Below are 16,899 nucleotides of genomic sequence, written 5' to 3' on the forward strand. Positions count from 1 at the left end.
CTCTTGTCTAATTCCAGCTACACTTCTTTTTAATTCTCTCTCTAATTTTTATTTGCTCTTTTATTACCCCAAACGGATGTGCTCTAGTACTCTGGAGCTCCAAAAATTCTAGAAATTTATGTGTCACGACTACAAACAAGATAAGTCTATTTTAAAAGGTTTTACCCACAACGCCTATGCGAGACTTTAACTAAAGAAAAAATTATAACGTCAGTTATTTTCAAAACACTAATAAAAGTTAAAGGCACTATAGGAAAATAACAAGCACTAAACAAAGCTCATGATTAATATGATGCTTATGATGCATGATCATGCTTAATGACATACTTACGGGTTTGGGACGTGATAGAGTTTATCCAGTCCTTGTTGACTAGGGTCGTCAGATCTGTGGTCGACAGATGCATGAGGGCCTCTTATAAGAGAATGAGCCTCTTGGTAGTCATAGATCTGAAGCATTCAGCCCTCTGCTGATGATCGAGAGACGGTAAAACCAGCGCTCCATTAGGGTTCAGGTTCTGGGGCAGTGTGGTCATTTGTGGGTGGCTAGTACCTAGACCTGGAGTTGGAGGGACTTGCCCATTTGCAGGGTCGTCATCATGATGATCTGGCCATCACCCATGTCTATCATTGCGAAGACTTCTCAAGGATAACCTCCACTAGAGATCTAGATCCATCATGGATTTATCATTAGATTGCTCCGTATAGGTATCTTGACAGTCCATGTTGTCAGAATTTGTGAGGGAAGATCTAGACTTGTGGTGAATTGGGCATTCATGATTGTTTTGGTAGCCGAGCAGTTCAAACTCGATGCCGTAATCTTTGGCGTATTGATCCATAAAGCGACTTATCTCGTCGCTAGAATCGTCACCAGAAAGATCTTTGTCGAAATTCACCCAATTGACTATCGGCTCGTTAGGGAGAGATATAAAGTTATCGTAGAACACCTCATCTGAAAAACCAGTCCTCGGCATAGACTTGGGCGAAGCCGACGGCATGTTCTGTGTAGACTCTTCAACGCATGTTGTCATGATCCATGCAGATGGAGCCAGCTATCGATAATTGGTGAACTGTCGATCTTATGAACTTATAGAATTAAAGGGACTTCAAGTAGACGAATCACAGGAATACACAAAGGGGTTTTTAGAAAGGTTCGAACCTCACTTAAGATAATAATCCCACAACCCTAGATGGATCTAAACCTAGTTGGCAACTTTCTTGCTCAGGTGATGGTGTCTTCAGGCTTGTGCGACTTCTAAAGACTTGTCCTCCGCTGGGGGCCCAGACTCTACATATATAGGAGAGTGTTGTATGTTTTTTGGCATCTTTCTTCTTATTTTTGAAGATAAATCTCTCTGTTTATAGGATATCCTAGATACTTACGGGTGGTTTACTTTCATCCAGAGATCTCATTCCTAGAAATAGAGATATGTCTCGAAAATTACAAGAAATACTATAGTATCTGGATATGATAGTTATCTAGTAATCATCGTCAAAATATTTGGCAATTATTTCTTTATGGGCTTGGTAATCAATTTTGTTGATTCCAAATTTTAGTCAGCCTACCCAACCCTCAAAACGTTAAAAAAATTCATGGCTTGCGGGGCTCCGGGTTGGCCGTGTTTCTAGCTTTGAGCATTCGAGCATGGCTTCGGAAGATGGGCCATTTTAAAACATGGTCCATCTTAATTTATACAAAGGATCCACCCACATCATCGTGTTTAGACATGCATGTGGTGTGTGCGTAAGGGAAAAGGTTCCTCTGACGTAGCTCGTTTTACGTCAGAGGAGCATAGTAATTTGTGTCTGTTGCTACAGTTCTCTGACGTAGCTACAGTGACAAACAGTATTTTTGCTACTGTTCACATGGTTACTGTATACCTTCTACTGTTTACCGTGGTACTGTAGCAGACCATCTGATCCGTCGGTTCCAGATCGGACGTCCAAATTTGATTGAACTGCTCTCTAACGTAACGTCAGGGGATCCCATTCCGTGCGTAAGCGCATCTGACTTGCATTTGCGGGGGGGGGGGGGGGGGAAGAACTGTCTTGACTGAATTTCAGCCACTAACCGAAGCCTCTGTTACCACGTTTGTGCCAGAGAATCGGCAGGGAAAACACATTGCACCGGTGACTCGGTCCTATTTGTTTGGATTTATATTGATTTCTGTTTCTTAGAAGTTATAAGTCTAACAAATAATATGTTTCTGTTGGTTTGTAGATAAGGTTTCTAAAAAGTAAAAATAGTTTTTACTACCATAGAAATCTGAAAACTCTAAAATAAATTTAGATATGCTTATACTAGAAATGAACTTGTGAAAAGGTATAGTTTGTAGAAGCCTAAATAAATAGAAACTGAGCCGATGATACAGAGGAAAAGGGAGCTCCAGAAAGAGACAGCTATGCCAAGAGACCAAGGGCTTCTTCGTTTTTTCTTTTCCTTTTTTGGGGTTCATGCAGACCACGAAGAGAAATCACGGGAGCATCTTTTTGTTTCGTTTGGTCAAAGATTCCATCGACATCATCGACATCTCGTTGCTATCTGCAGTGAAAAGAACGTCCGTCTGCAGAAAGATTTCACTGCCACTGTGCCCAGCTTGCTGAAGGAGTAAAGGTGCTTGTACAAATTGGCTCAGAACGATGTTCCGTTGGTTCGTAAAGGCCATGTAATTTGTTTCGTGACTGTACATCGCCACTGAAGCGCCTGTTTGATCCATAGTCATAATTCTTTTTCTGCGAGAAAATTGTAGTAAGATTTTTTTCTTGCGGTCTGGGTTTCACGCGTCAAAGACTAAAATAACTTGTAGCAAGGTGCTTTGTGGCTAATCAAACTATCAAAGTGTGGCATCAACTTTAATCAATAAATCTTAGGCGAGTTTTGCAAACATTGAGGCAAATGCTGGCAACCTTATTATTATTAACTAAATAGGCCCTTCGCTTGTCAGATTTTTTATTAACATTAATTAGCAACGGCGGATCTTGCGACACTTTTCTAGTCACGAGACTTAGTTGGATTAAAAGTGTTAAGACATTAGAGCATCTCCAGGGCCTTCTCAAAGAGAACCATGGTCCTACGTGTTGTTTATGAATCGAATCAAAATCACTGGTGCATACGAATCTTGTGAAGAGGGAGAATAATTTGAACCCTCTGCATCAGTCGAACCATCCCATTAAACAACGAAAATGGTCCTCTTCACACATCCGTCATCGGACAGACGGTTCACTCAGTTTATAGTAACATTAGATCAGATTAAAAATATTTTCGTATCTCTAATATTTTAGACGTTTAAATTTAATATTTTAGAATCCTCTGTATCAGTGAAACCATCCCATTAAACAAATCGAGTTGATGGAAGAAAGTGGAGAGATGGTCATTTCTCGTTCTTTATTGCTACACGGGACCCTCACCACGATTAAGCTTATTAGAGAACTAGGAGGAGAATCAAAAGTATCATATGATTTGAACCAACGACTGTGGACACTCTAAGTGTACCTAAGAATCAAACATGCGCGTACCTAAGTCATTAAAACTTGCCTAACTCGTGGTATGACAAACTATTTCAACGTTCGATACTAAATGTATCATAGAAACATCATTGTTTTTCATCAAGTCGACTATCTTTCTTTTTTCCAAGAATCAATTTGACTATCTAAAGCACAAGAGGATGCATCTAGCTAGACCCCAGCCGACTACGATGGAACTGGATCACCGATGACTAATTACAGTGAAAGGATCGCGACAGACACAGTAGACAGTTAGGGGAAAAAAAAGCTTTTTGACCCTTGCTCTTCCTACATTTTATACGTGTCATTGAGCATGCCAACAAGTCCGGCGCACGTAGCATCCATTTGGCTGAGTGTAGGAGCTCCGTCTATCACTAAAAAGGGAGAAATAAACAAGAGTGCACAAGTAGGGAGGCCGAAAGAAATGATGCGACGCTTATGACAAAATGAACCTGAGACACTGTAAGTCGCACGAGTTACCTCGTGGGTCAATAGGCCGATAGGAGAATTTGACATCAAATACGAGATGCCGGTGTTAGGGCAACTCATGATCAGCAAACAGATGCCCACATCACTGTGCAGTCCTTTTTGTCGATGGGGCAGCTTACCAACGAGCTCCAGCGGAGTCGCTTTCGAGCGTGGTAGACTTGCGGCCAGCAAGTTTCCATAGTATTATTGTGCATCACGGATGATAGAGGATAGTTGTGGCTAAAAAAAAAATAGATAGTAATAGAAATAGAAAATATGATAGCTATTGGAGATAAAAAAATAAATTATTATGATAGTGTTAGATGATGCTATAATAGTATTATAAATAATAAATTTTTAAAATATTTGTTAGAAATGACTTTAAAAATAAAGAAATAAAGTTACGTGGCTCCAAAACCGTAGCTAATGATGTTTTAGCAGTTTCCCTTTCTATTAGAGGATTTAGATTGTGAAGCTACCAATACGTGAAACACCCTGGTCTTTTGAACACAAGGGAGAGTAGCAGATCTCAAAGTTCCATCACCAGTCTGGGTTGCACCAGAGATAATTTCAAAACACACACACACACACAAACAGGTCATACAAAGACACCTATTTCGAACTCACCAACCCCACTCCTTTCCTTTTGATGAAAATGCACGGCATGTGATTCCGTGAGTGTGAGCAATGAGCACGCAAGTACGAGAGGAAAAAGAGACGACCAAAACAGGAAAAAACTGTCGAATCTGATTGGCGGAAGAATAGAAAATGGACAAAAATTCCTTTCGACGACCATATATTCGTTAGAGGACAACTTGGCCCTCTGTCTTTTGGGTTCATTGAAGTTGAGTGAGAAGCGTGTTCGTGCCCCATGTTTTCTTTTTAGATGAGAATTCTATAGTATGGAAATCCTTGAGCCTCTCCCACCGGTTGGATTTTAAACGATGCCTAGACAGACTGAATAATTTACTTGCTGGATCTATACACCTACAGGACGGAGAACCATAGTTCAATCCTGTTCTTCATTTGCATGAAGACCACAGTCAAAAGACAGAAACTTACCGCAATTTTTTGTTTATTGACTGGTCTGATGGCTTGACCAATCTGTTGATTTCAATAGAGAGACAGAGATCTGAGGTTAGTTTCTATAAGGGGTGACGAAGCTCTAAGCTCGGGAGCTGTCTCGATTTGAAGCTGATTCAGCTTAGTTTGAATCGACTCATTGTATTTTATAATAAGCTAAGCTAATATTTTATATTACATGAAAAACAGATAAAGGAGATACGAAATAAGTGATGGTCATAACATAATCCGTCACTGATGATAAAAATGACAGATTATAGTTGTGACTTGATGATAAAAATAACGGGTTATAGTTGTGACCCGTCACTTATAACTTTTCATAACTGACGAATCATCCTAAGTCAATTACAGGTGACGGGTCGTAGTTATGACCCATCACCTATTACGACTCATAAGTGATGGGTCGTTCTTACCGGTCATTGGTGATAGGTTACAAATTGACCTATCATCAATACCTAACTCATCAATGACTGGTCTTTCTATCCAGTAATTAGTGACGGGTCAAGTTGTGACCTGTCGCTAATGACTTGATCAATACATAGACTATCATTTTATGTATTGTGTGTATATATATCCCTAGGTATTCATATATTTAGGTTTATGTAGATATATATAGACAATATTTATGGTTATTTTTATAGATGTATATGATCGATATATAGAGATATCATTTCATGTGGTGCAAAAGTGCATGTACTCCTGATTTATGTCATGTGTGTGTATATATATATATGTATAGTAATATGAACATATACTTATATATATATATGTGTGTGTGTGTATTCTATGTTATTTTTCTCTTTTTATCAGGGTTATATATATATGTATGTATGTATATATATATATACAGGAATATATATACATATATATATATATATGATGCTAAATTTTTATTTATTTTTTTATTTTTTCTCACCTTAGCAACATTATAATAGGAATTATTGTACAATTTTGCTCAAGTTTGATGTAAGAGGTAGCAGCTATGGAAATAAACGCGTGTTCCGAAAACGGTGCAGAAACTTCTTGAGGGTAAAAACTCAATCTTTCAAACCATTTTTTGCCTAAAAAAAATCTTCAAACCCGACAAACTAGGAGAGAAATGGATGCAATTTTTTCTGTAGATATCCGTAAAGTCAAAAACGTCAAAATCGGAGTCTTTCCCACCGGTTGGAGAATTCTATAGTCAAAAACTTCTTAGCTGGCTCATTACTCCACTATACCACACATTCAGATCCACACCACACATGAGAATTCTATAGTATCGAAATCCTTGAGTCTCTCCCACCAGTTGGATTTTAAACGATGCCTAGACAGACTGAATAATTTACTTGCTGGATCTATACCCCTACAGGACGGAGAACCATAGTTTAATCCTGTCCTTCATTTGCATGAAGACCACAGTCAAATTTGACCTCACAGACAACTAGGCACAATCAACCAAAAGACAGAAACTTACCGCAATTTTTTGTTTATTGACTGGTTTGATGGCTTGACCACATCTGTTGATTTCAATAGAGAGACAGAGATCTGAGGTTAGTTGCTATAAGGGGTCGACGAAGCTCTAAGCTCGTGAGCTGGCTCGATTTGAAGCTGGTTCAGTTTGGTTTAAATCAGCTCATTGTATTTTATAATGAATTGAGCTAGCATTTTAGCTCATCTTATTAATGAGCTAGCTCACGAGCTTGGTAAGTTAGGCCCTACTTACCTAGCCCATCATTCCACCTGAGACCCATCTTTGCTAGCTCATTACTCCACTAGACTACACATTCAGATCCATACCACACACGAGTGCCCTAGCCTTTGACTCGTCATCATTCAGTTCAAGTTCCTCCTGAAGCCAAATGCATTGCCACCCGTCTCTGGCCGTCATCCAACCCCTCGCCGCAGCACCACCCGCCTCAACGCAGCGCATCCCATGGGTCGCTGCCTGATGACTCAATGTAGTGACGCTCGTTGACTGCTATCTGACGCCTCCCCGTATTATCGAGGTAATCCACTCGCCACAACACGGCCTCGCCGCTTATGTGGATGCTTAAGTAGTTGCTAAGGTCACTCTCGAAGTATGTGTGGTTTTCGTGTTCCTACTATGTGATTAGGCTACAGTGTAATAGTTGCAGATGAATGCTGAACTTTGATACCATAGGCTGAGGTCCGTGGCTTAATTATAAATGTTCGTGGTTGTGCAGCAATTTAATCTTATTTTATGTGATATTCTCAGTTTTCACCTATGCAATGCTCGTTATTAGTAGTGTTCTCACTGATTTCCTTTGCACTCGTACCAAAAATATTATAAAGACATATTGATTAATTTATGGCTCGCGAGCTGGACCCAGTCAAGCCGAGCCAGCTAATGTCCACCGTGGTTCTGTCGTAGTTAAACTAATCATTGCACATAAACTAATCAATGCTAAACTCAGCTTCTTTTGCAATACAAGTTTGTCCCTACTTGTATAAGTTTATGTTTGTACTCTTGGAAATGCATGACTTCGATGCTCAATTGCGTGACGGTGACAACCTCTATCCTCCGAGAACCACGGTGGCACTATTATCAATGCCTAATCTTTAATTATTTTTTTTTTGCAGAGATTCCTATTATATAGATAAACTAATAACTAATAGTGGATAGAGAATTTCTTTATATATTTGAGAATGCAGCGGAGTGCGGCTATTAGCGACCTTTTAGTCCCCATGCCAGTGCGCTTCTTGTACTCAATGTTTTGGTCATGCTTGGATCAAAGGATATTCACAGGAAAAAGCAAAGAAATATCTTTCCTATAGGAATCTTCATTATAGCAGTGTTTGGAATAAGGAACTGCTAGGAGTGGAAAATAGATATCATATATCTGTATTATTTGATATTCGTATTCGGCCAAACATAAATATAGCAAGAAAAGTCTGTATCCGACTGACAAACAGATACGAATATATATTCGAATTCGTTTCATATATATATATATATGTATGTATGTATATGTATATATATATATATATCTGTATCCCAATATATAGAAATATTTCTCTAGAATATAAATGTGAGTAACATAAAGTTTTATTCTCTTCTTTTGATCATATCTACTCTTACTGTTTGGTCTTATAAACTGTAACGATAAATCTAACTCTTTCATCTCCATCCAACGGTCCAAAATCATATAAAGTCATGTTACTGTAGCAAAAGTGGCTCAAACCACTACAATAAGGTTTCCTATCTTGAATTGAATTCATGCTCATGTCAAATAAATTCGTTATTTCACAATGCCATTAAAACTATAGGATATTCGTATACACCTGAATCTAGTATATATTCGGATGCAAATTCGAATAATGCAATTTGTATTTGCATTCGAGGATATTCAAATTTGTATTCGTATTCATATTAAAATATAGATAGCAACGTGGAAAGTGGACTATTCAATTCATATATGTATCTAGATGCTGATTTCACGGGAAACTAAAAATCCATTCCAATCTCTTGGTTTCTCTTCCTTCGCTGACGCCTAATGCAACGAATGCAGCGTCTGTGAAGAAGAATGGAAAGAACATGCAACACGTCGCAAGAAGAACCTGGTCCGCCACCAAGATTGGTGCCCCCATGGCTCTCCCATCTGGGCGACCGCTGTCGCTGTTCGAGGGTGCATTGCCTTTCTAGCGTCAGTTTGCTCCTACTGTGTCCCAACGACCTATGCTATCTACTGCCCCTCGACTCGCCATGTGGCTAAGGGTGGCAACAGGTCAGTCAGGATCGGATGGAGCAAGAATGTACTCGATCCAAAACCCAAATCTTCGAACTCGACCCGGCCCTGAAATCGATATCGGTCAACCACCCCTGCCCCCAGGCCCAACGTGGACCCGAGACCCGACGGGGCAACCCTCCCTCCCGTCCTCCACCAGTGCAGGCGCCGCCTTGCCCTCCGGCTCTGCCTCACCCGTAGCCTACGCGGCGCTCTCTGGCATGTAGATCCGAAGATGACGGCGATGCGCAGGGTCATGGGTAGAGGGAGGTGGAGGGGTAGTAGGTCAACAGCGCCAGGTATAGGAAGGCTACGGGCAAGGAGAAGCCTATCATCGTGGCAGTCTCAGTCTCGCCTTGTGCTGCCGCTCACTGGATGAACACACCACGACCACGCACCGGAGCAGGGGAGGGGGCACTAGAATAGGGGTGGGCTGCCGCGCTGAGGAGATAGGAGCGGAGGAGCTGTCGTCGCTGCTTACTTAGGGTTGGTTGTATGGTCGTGGCTGTGTGGAGGTGGCTATAAGGCTATGTGTGGGAATCTGAGAATTGGCCAAGTGTTAATAGGCCTCGAGATTTCAGGGCCTGTGAGGCACCTGTGACGGCAAAATCACCTCTGTCTCTAAACCCAACTCGAATAAAGGTCCAAACCCGATAGCCTCGTGAGACGATTTCTAACCCAAATCTACCCCATCAGATCTAGAACCCGTCAGATCTCGACCTAACTTGGCCCACTGTCTCTCTATTTCGTTCTCTTCTCCTACCCACCGTACTGTCACCATCGGTTGGGTGACCACTTTGTTCCAAATTTTAACATTGCCGGTTTGGTTGCAAACATCATCCAAGATGCACCGCCTTCTATTGAACTCAACTCACTGTTTATACTTTAGAATCTCATTGCTCACAGTTCAGTTTTGATATCCATGATTTCTTACCTACTGTTGCGTTGTCGTGCCGGGATTCTCTATGCGTTGAACGTGAACATCCACTCAACATTTCTAAAGCATTTAACAATTTCTGAAACCTACTTCAACATTTTTTGAGAACTTTGAAACAATATTAGAACCTACTATAATAATTTCTAAAACATAGTTCAACAATTTTTTAAACCTGTCAACAAATTCTTAAACCTAGTTAAATAATTTTGAGGACCCGACAACAATTTTGTTAGTAAGTGTTCACCAGATAAACGTTCTCTAGCAATCTCCATTCTCATAGGCCAGACAGAGTCTTATCGCCCCTCAAATGGTTCAGTGTATATTTTATTTTGATGGGTAGTGCGCTGCGCTGCCCCTCAAACTTTGACCGCACACCATGGTCCCACGTGCGCTCCCTTCTCCTCCATCCCCCGCCTGCCGTGCCGGCCGCAGCTCTTCCTCCCTCCCCTACTGTGCCGACTGCTGAAGCCTCGTGTCGTGGGGGGACGGCGGCTGGCTGATGCCCGTGTCCGCCCAACCCCCCCTTGACTTCCCTCCCCTCCCCTCACTCCACCCACCCCGATCCACTCTTCTTCTCCCCATCTCCAGCCGCTCCCTCCCCCCACCCCACCCTCCAGCCCCCATGTCCGGCCCCCATTTCCTTTCTCTTCCCCTCCTCCTCGTCCTTCTCCTCCCCATTCCGCTCCACTCCCAGCCCGTCTCCTCCCCGCCGCCGCCCCCGCAATGCGCGCTCAACTTCACCGCGCTGCGCCCCTTCCTCGCGCCGCCGCTGCCCCCCGACGACGCCTCCCGCTGCGCGCTCGCCATGCAGTCCGTCACCTTCCTCCTGTCTCTCTACCTCGCCGCCACGGCCTCATTCGTCCTCCCCTCCAACGCCTCCTCCTGCCTCGCCCCCCTCCAATCCGCGCTCCCCTTCCCCAACTCCACCTGCGCCAGCCTCTCCAACCTCGACTCCATCCTAGCCTCGCCCGGCTGCGGCAACGTCTCCACGCTCGCTGACTTCGACGCGCTCGTCTCGCCCTCCGCGCGCTCCGACATGGACGCAAGCTGCGACCGCGACCTCTCCGCCGTCCCCGACTGCACCGCTTGCACCACCGCGCTCAGCAAGGCCGCGGCCGCGTACCTCCTCCCGGGGTCCCCCAACGGCGCCGACAGCAACAACGTCACCGGGTGCGTGCAGTACCCCTTCATCTACGCCGGCGCCAAGGCCAGCCCGCGCGGGCCCGCCGACCCAGCCACGGCCTTCTGCCTCTACCTCCTCAAGGCCAACCCTCCCGCAACCGCGCGCTCCGGCGCCGCCCCCTGGGTCTACGGCGTCGCGTTCGGCTGCCTCGGAGCGGTGCTGCTCCTCGCCGCGGCCGCGGGATCCTGCTTCCTCCTGCGGCGGAGGCGGGCGCGCGCGGCGGCGTCGGAACTGGCGGCGGCCGCGGCGGACAGCAGGAGCAAACGCTCGCAGGCCATGGAGTCCATCAGCGCCAGCACCACGCTAGTCAAGTTCACCTACGATGACATCAAGGCGGCCACGGGAGGGTTCGCCCGGGAGAGCATCATCGGCCGCGGCGGCTTCGGGAATGTCTACAAGGGGGTGCTGCGCGACGGCGCCGAGGTCGCGGTCAAGCGCTTCAAGAACTGCTCCGCGGCCGGAGACGTGGCCTTCGCGCACGAGGTGGAGGTCGTGGCTAGCGTGCGGCACGTCAACCTGGTCGCGCTTCGCGGGTATTGCATCGCCACCACGCAGAGGGAGGGGCACCAGCGTATGATCGTCTGCGACCTGATGCATAATGGCAGCCTCCACGACCATCTGTTTGGCGCCGGAGAGTGCCAGATGGCGTGGCCTGTCAGGCAGAAAATTGCCATCGGGATGGCAAGGGGCCTGGCCTACCTGCACCATGGGGCGCAGCCTGCCATTATTCACAGGGATATCAAAGCGAGCAACATCTTGCTTGACGACGAATTTGAGGCCATGGTGGCTGATTTCGGATTGGCCAAGTTTGCACCAGAGGGGATGACACATGTGAGCACACGGGTTGCGGGAACACTGGGTTATGTCGCCCCGGAGTATGCGCTCTATGGCCAATTGACTGAGAAGAGCGATGTCTATAGCTTCGGAGTTGTGCTTCTTGAGCTTCTGAGTGGGAAGAGGGCGTTCATATCTCTCGGCGAGGGCCAGAGCTTCGTGCTCACTGAGTGGGCTTGGTCCTTGGTGCGGAGGGGGAAGACAGTGGATGTGATCCAAGAGGGAATGGTTGACCATGGTCCTACTGAGGTAATGGAGAAGTATGTACTTGTTGGCGCGCTCTGCACACATCCCCAGCTGCACGCGAGGCCAACAATGGAGCAAGCGCTGAAGATACTCGAGGCAGATGCTGCACCGGCACCATTAATTATTCCGGAAAGGCCGCTCCCTGTTGTTGCAAACCTGGATGAGATTGAGAGGTCAGCCAGCAGCAGCGGCTCAGGTCAGCTGTTTAGTCCCTCTGGTTTCCGGTCTTTTATTCACGGAACTGAGGACGCTGCTCTGGTGTCTCCAAAAGAAACATGAGCTTTTGCTTCACTGAATAGTGAAATATTCGTTGCTGGAACGCATACCATATTTCTTTTTGTTAGCTTGATTTTGTTTAATTGGATTCTGCTGGGAACTGGTTGTATATAGCGATTTGTAGTTTTGCTCCCACACGAAAAGTAGGTTCTTGTGTGACAGTTGGAATCATTTAAATGTATAGTGTTGTTTTTCTTTGCTATATATTTAAATCCTGATTGGTGGAAACTACATTGTTTGTGATTTTGGATTTGGTGGATGTGAAATTCGACACTGAAACCAACTCCCACAGATAGATTAGATTGATAACTTAGAGAACCTATTGTGCTCTGTAGTTTAATGGTAACTCATAGTTCCGTATTAGGACAGTTCATTTGGATGGGAGAGCAAGGTAATCATTTGGATGGAAGATGCGATAAGCTTCTATATACTGTATTTCATTAACCATAGGCAAGGAGGAAGCATAAACTTCAAATCATTATACCGCCCTGTAATATATCTTTTACATTCTCCTAAGTTACCTTAAGCTTTTGGCCAATCATTCCCCTTACTTGCTCCATTTACTTGCGATTAATGTAATTTATGATTGATGATAAATATACGAAAGGAACTGCTCTTGAGAACTTTGTTTATCTGAGGCGATTGATTATGATTTGCTGAGAAAAACACCAAACGAACTGCTCTGATGGACTTTGTTCATCTGAGACGATTATCAGTACGACTGTATGAGTGTCATTATTAGCAACACCAGAATCCTCTGATGTATGTAGCACCACCAAGGTCAATGTATTAACCAAACAAACTTATGAACGTCATATTGGAGGTTATGATAAATCTAAGCACCTGCCTAACTATGAACATATCTGCTAATGTTGAAGTTATTGTTGGGAGTAATAGTTGACTAGTAGATAAAAGCTGAGTAATATTGGTGAAGGGTTGAGGTTATGCCTAGGTCTAGTCTAAGCGAATGGCTTACATTAAGAGAATTTGATCCTGTGAAGATTCCATTTGATCACTTGGGCTTGTGGATAGACTCACTAGTGGTAAAATGATAACTTCATGGCTCATGAAAAACTAGCGCTATTGAAACTCTAAGAACATGAGTAATGCAGGGTAGATCACTAATTCGATTGGAGACCTGCCATTTTAAATTACTTGTCCATTCAGTTATGATTTTTCAGCACACTCAACTCATTCTCAACTGATGTTCTTTCATCTGATCATCTCCATCTCTGTTCATTCCAAAACTGTTCTCTGTTCTTAGTGTTTCAAGCCAGGCTTCAGGTCACATTTCTATCTCCTATGAGCCAATTTTCGCATGTTGGCTACCAATTTAATGCAGGTATAAGCCAGGTATTGTTCTGTACACTTCAGAGACTTTCTTCTATTTTCTCTGTTTATCATTTTGTGTAGTTTTAGAACATTAGAATGAAAATGGTTTGATAATACTCTGGTATGCAAAATCCTTTGGAGGGCATGTGGCCTGCATAAGCCAGATTACCATTCCTATGCCCTATGTGGCAAATTTTGTAAGCTGGCCACAATTTCATGCAGACACAAGCCGGGTCTTAGTTGTACAAATTGAAATACTTGCTTCTGTTTATCTATTTATCGTTTAGTTTAGTTTTAGAACATGCAAAGAAAAATAGTTTGATAATACTCTATTATGCCATATCTTTGAAGGCATATGGTTAATTGAATAATGGATTTCTTCTTTCATTTCCTGTTGTTTGATACCTAGCTGAGATTGAGAGGTAGCCAGCAGCCTCTGGTTTCGGATCTTCTATTCATGGAACTGAGGATGCTGCTTTTGCATCTCTGAAAGAAACTTGATCAATTGGTTAGCTGAATAGAGAAAGAGTCATTGCTAGGACTTAATGTGTACCATATTTGTTTTTGTTAGCTCATATTTTGTTTCTTGGGATTACACGATGGGGGCAATTGTTGTATATAGAAATTTCTTGTTTTCCTACCACCAGAAATGTATGATTCTTGTGTGACAGTTGAATTCATTTAGACATATACAGTGTTATATGGGTATATATTTAGCTTGTAATTGGTGGAAACTGTTTTGTGATATTTGATTTGGAGGACATCTTCCATAGATAGATTAGATTCACAGCTTGGAGGCCCTATTTTGCTCTATAGTTTAAATGTAACTCGTAGTTCCATATTAGGACAGGTCATTTGGTTGCAAGTTTCCATATGCTTCTATATACTGTATTTCATTAAGATGCCATAAGCAAGGAGGTAACGTCTGAAGTAGTATTGGTGGACGATTGAAGTGATGGCTAGCTCTAGTCAATTTGCTCCTTTGAAGGTTACATTGGATCGTCTGCGGTTTTTGATAGGCTTATTAGTGGTAAGTTGCTATTTTTGTGGGCTGCGAAAAACTAGGCTTGTTAGAATTGTAAGAACATGGTTAATGCATCTTAGATTGCTACTTTGGTAGAAGACCTGAAATTCTAAACAACTTGCCCCTTTGAGTTACCATATCGGAAGAAGCTAAAAGTGATTTTCAGCATACTTAACTCACTATCAATGTATGAACTGAGGTTTGTTCATCTCCAGCAACGTTCACTCTGAAATTGTTCGATGTTCATAGTGTTGCATGTCATGCTTCAGGTTATCATTCCTATCTCCTATGGTGAATTTTTGTAAGTTGCCTGCCAACTCATACAGTATAAGTGAGGTCTGAGATATTTAGTTTTCAAAGAATGGCTTCTGTTTTCTCTCTTTATCATTTTTGTGTAGTTTCGGAACACAAGAAGGAGAATAGTTTGATACTAGAAAATTGGCGCGCCCTTGGTGCGCCCCTGGTGCCCGCATGTGGTAACCCTCTTACCAATGGTCTTTATCTTGAGGCTATGTCTGATCTATGTAAATTTTTACTGAGAGGCTATTTCTGATCTCAGTGAATGAATTATGTTACTGCTACATATTAATTATTGATTCACTTACAACATAAATCCACTTACTTAGGATTTAGCTATGAGAACTTAAGCCGAACACCTAGAGTCTAGAAATTTGGATTTTAGAGGAATAAGTAACATTGAGAGTGAGTTTCAATAAATAATTAGAATCACTGCTATAATAAAACAATCAGAATCATTGCTAAAGACAAAATACAATACTCTTTTCGTTATATACAAGTGTTATTTTGCATGATATAGATTAAGCATGTAACTTCTACACTTAGCTGACACTTGAATAGAGGTTGAAGCCTGATACAGACTCACATGAATATATGAATGAAATCAGTCAAAATGATATGCAAATATAAGTGTAGAACAATCAAATGTTAGATAATTTCACGAAGATGGGGATTTTTGGGAATGACTTTCTGCAAATGAAATGTTACGGCTTTGAATTATGTAAACATTTGCAAAATTTGACTCAAATCTTATGAACCTATAATCATATTTGTTGAGGTCGCCACACACAAATGTAGCTTTTTAAGTTGCAGTTACAAACAAAGGTCATATTGTCAAGCTCAGTGACCAAACTGTTTAAACCACATTACTTGATACAATATTTTAGAATCAGTTGCATGTCAGAATTGTTAAATTAGAGAAGTGCTATTTTTCTCAAACCAAATGATCTTGCAGGAAGGACATTCAAATTATCATTGATCAAGCTTACACGAAAATGCTCATAATTACAACATGTAAAGTTTTACATCTTTTCCTGCATATTACTAATGGTGTGTGAAGCTTGAACACATGTGCACCTAAGAAGATATAAATGCAAAGATGAGAGTGAAAAAGCATCATTCAGGAAGAGGTTTCAGCTGGTTGGAGTAATGAGTATGGTGAGTGCCATTATGTAGTCTATAATCGTTCATTCTAAGAAGCAAAAGAAAAAGTTTTAGCCATGGAACTTCCCTGGCAACTATCTAGTTCTAGCATCTCATTTGCCAGCTCCATCTTTTTGTTCTTTGGCCTTATATTGTGCTATTCCATGTATGTTTTCTTATTGAACTTTAGCCAAGTTTGATAGAAAAGACATAGAAGCCTTAGTAGCTTCCTAAAATGACAAAGTCATTGTGCAAGATATTAAATCCTCAATATTGCCCTATATTATGAATGAAATTACCATATGTGACAGCATTTCAGGAATTTCAGTCTGAATTTGGCATCTACACTCGATGTTTTGGATAAGCTTTTTTATTAGCACCAAGAAATTTCAAAGAAGACTCTAGAGTGGTACGCTAAATTTTTGACTACATAAATAGTTAGTTTTGACGAAAACAAAGTGACATTGGAGTTGGAAAGTATGTAAGGATGTATATTCTAGGAGCTGATAAAAGTAATATATCTTACCATCGACATTTGGCTTCAAGGTATTCAGATCTCACCTATGGGTAGTAGGAAATTTGGGCTCCTGTAGTTTTATACAAAAGATTGAGGAACTGAAAGAGAAGCATATATAGCAAATTTGGCAAAGGATATATGCTAGGGAAACATGATGTAACATATGGAACAATACACACGTAATGAGCTGTAACTTGTATTATACAATTTTGCATAGCAATTCTAGTACCAACTGAAACCATGGAAACCCCAGGAAGCAGGCAAATCAAAATCTAAATATTTCCATAATATATTCCCCAAAGAGCATTCAATCGAACATGTTTAGTGTGC

General features: G+C 42.2%; 1 protein-coding gene across 1 annotated transcript; it reads left to right on the top strand.

Moving 5' to 3' along the window:
- The first annotated feature begins 10,089 nt into the window (after positions 1–10,089).
- Positions 10,090–12,427, top strand: LOC133901663 (probable LRR receptor-like serine/threonine-protein kinase RKF3). The gene has a single exon (XM_062343101.1). The coding sequence runs from the start codon at positions 10,217–10,219 to the stop codon at positions 12,257–12,259; it is 2,043 nt and encodes a 680-aa protein (XP_062199085.1). The 5' UTR covers positions 10,090–10,216; the 3' UTR covers positions 12,260–12,427.
- Positions 12,428–16,899: the final 4,472 nt, after the last annotated feature.

The sequence above is a fragment of the Phragmites australis genome, chromosome 2 (genome assembly GCF_958298935.1).
Source record: "Phragmites australis chromosome 2, lpPhrAust1.1, whole genome shotgun sequence".
In the NCBI taxonomy this organism is placed as follows: domain Eukaryota; kingdom Viridiplantae; phylum Streptophyta; class Magnoliopsida; order Poales; family Poaceae; genus Phragmites; species Phragmites australis.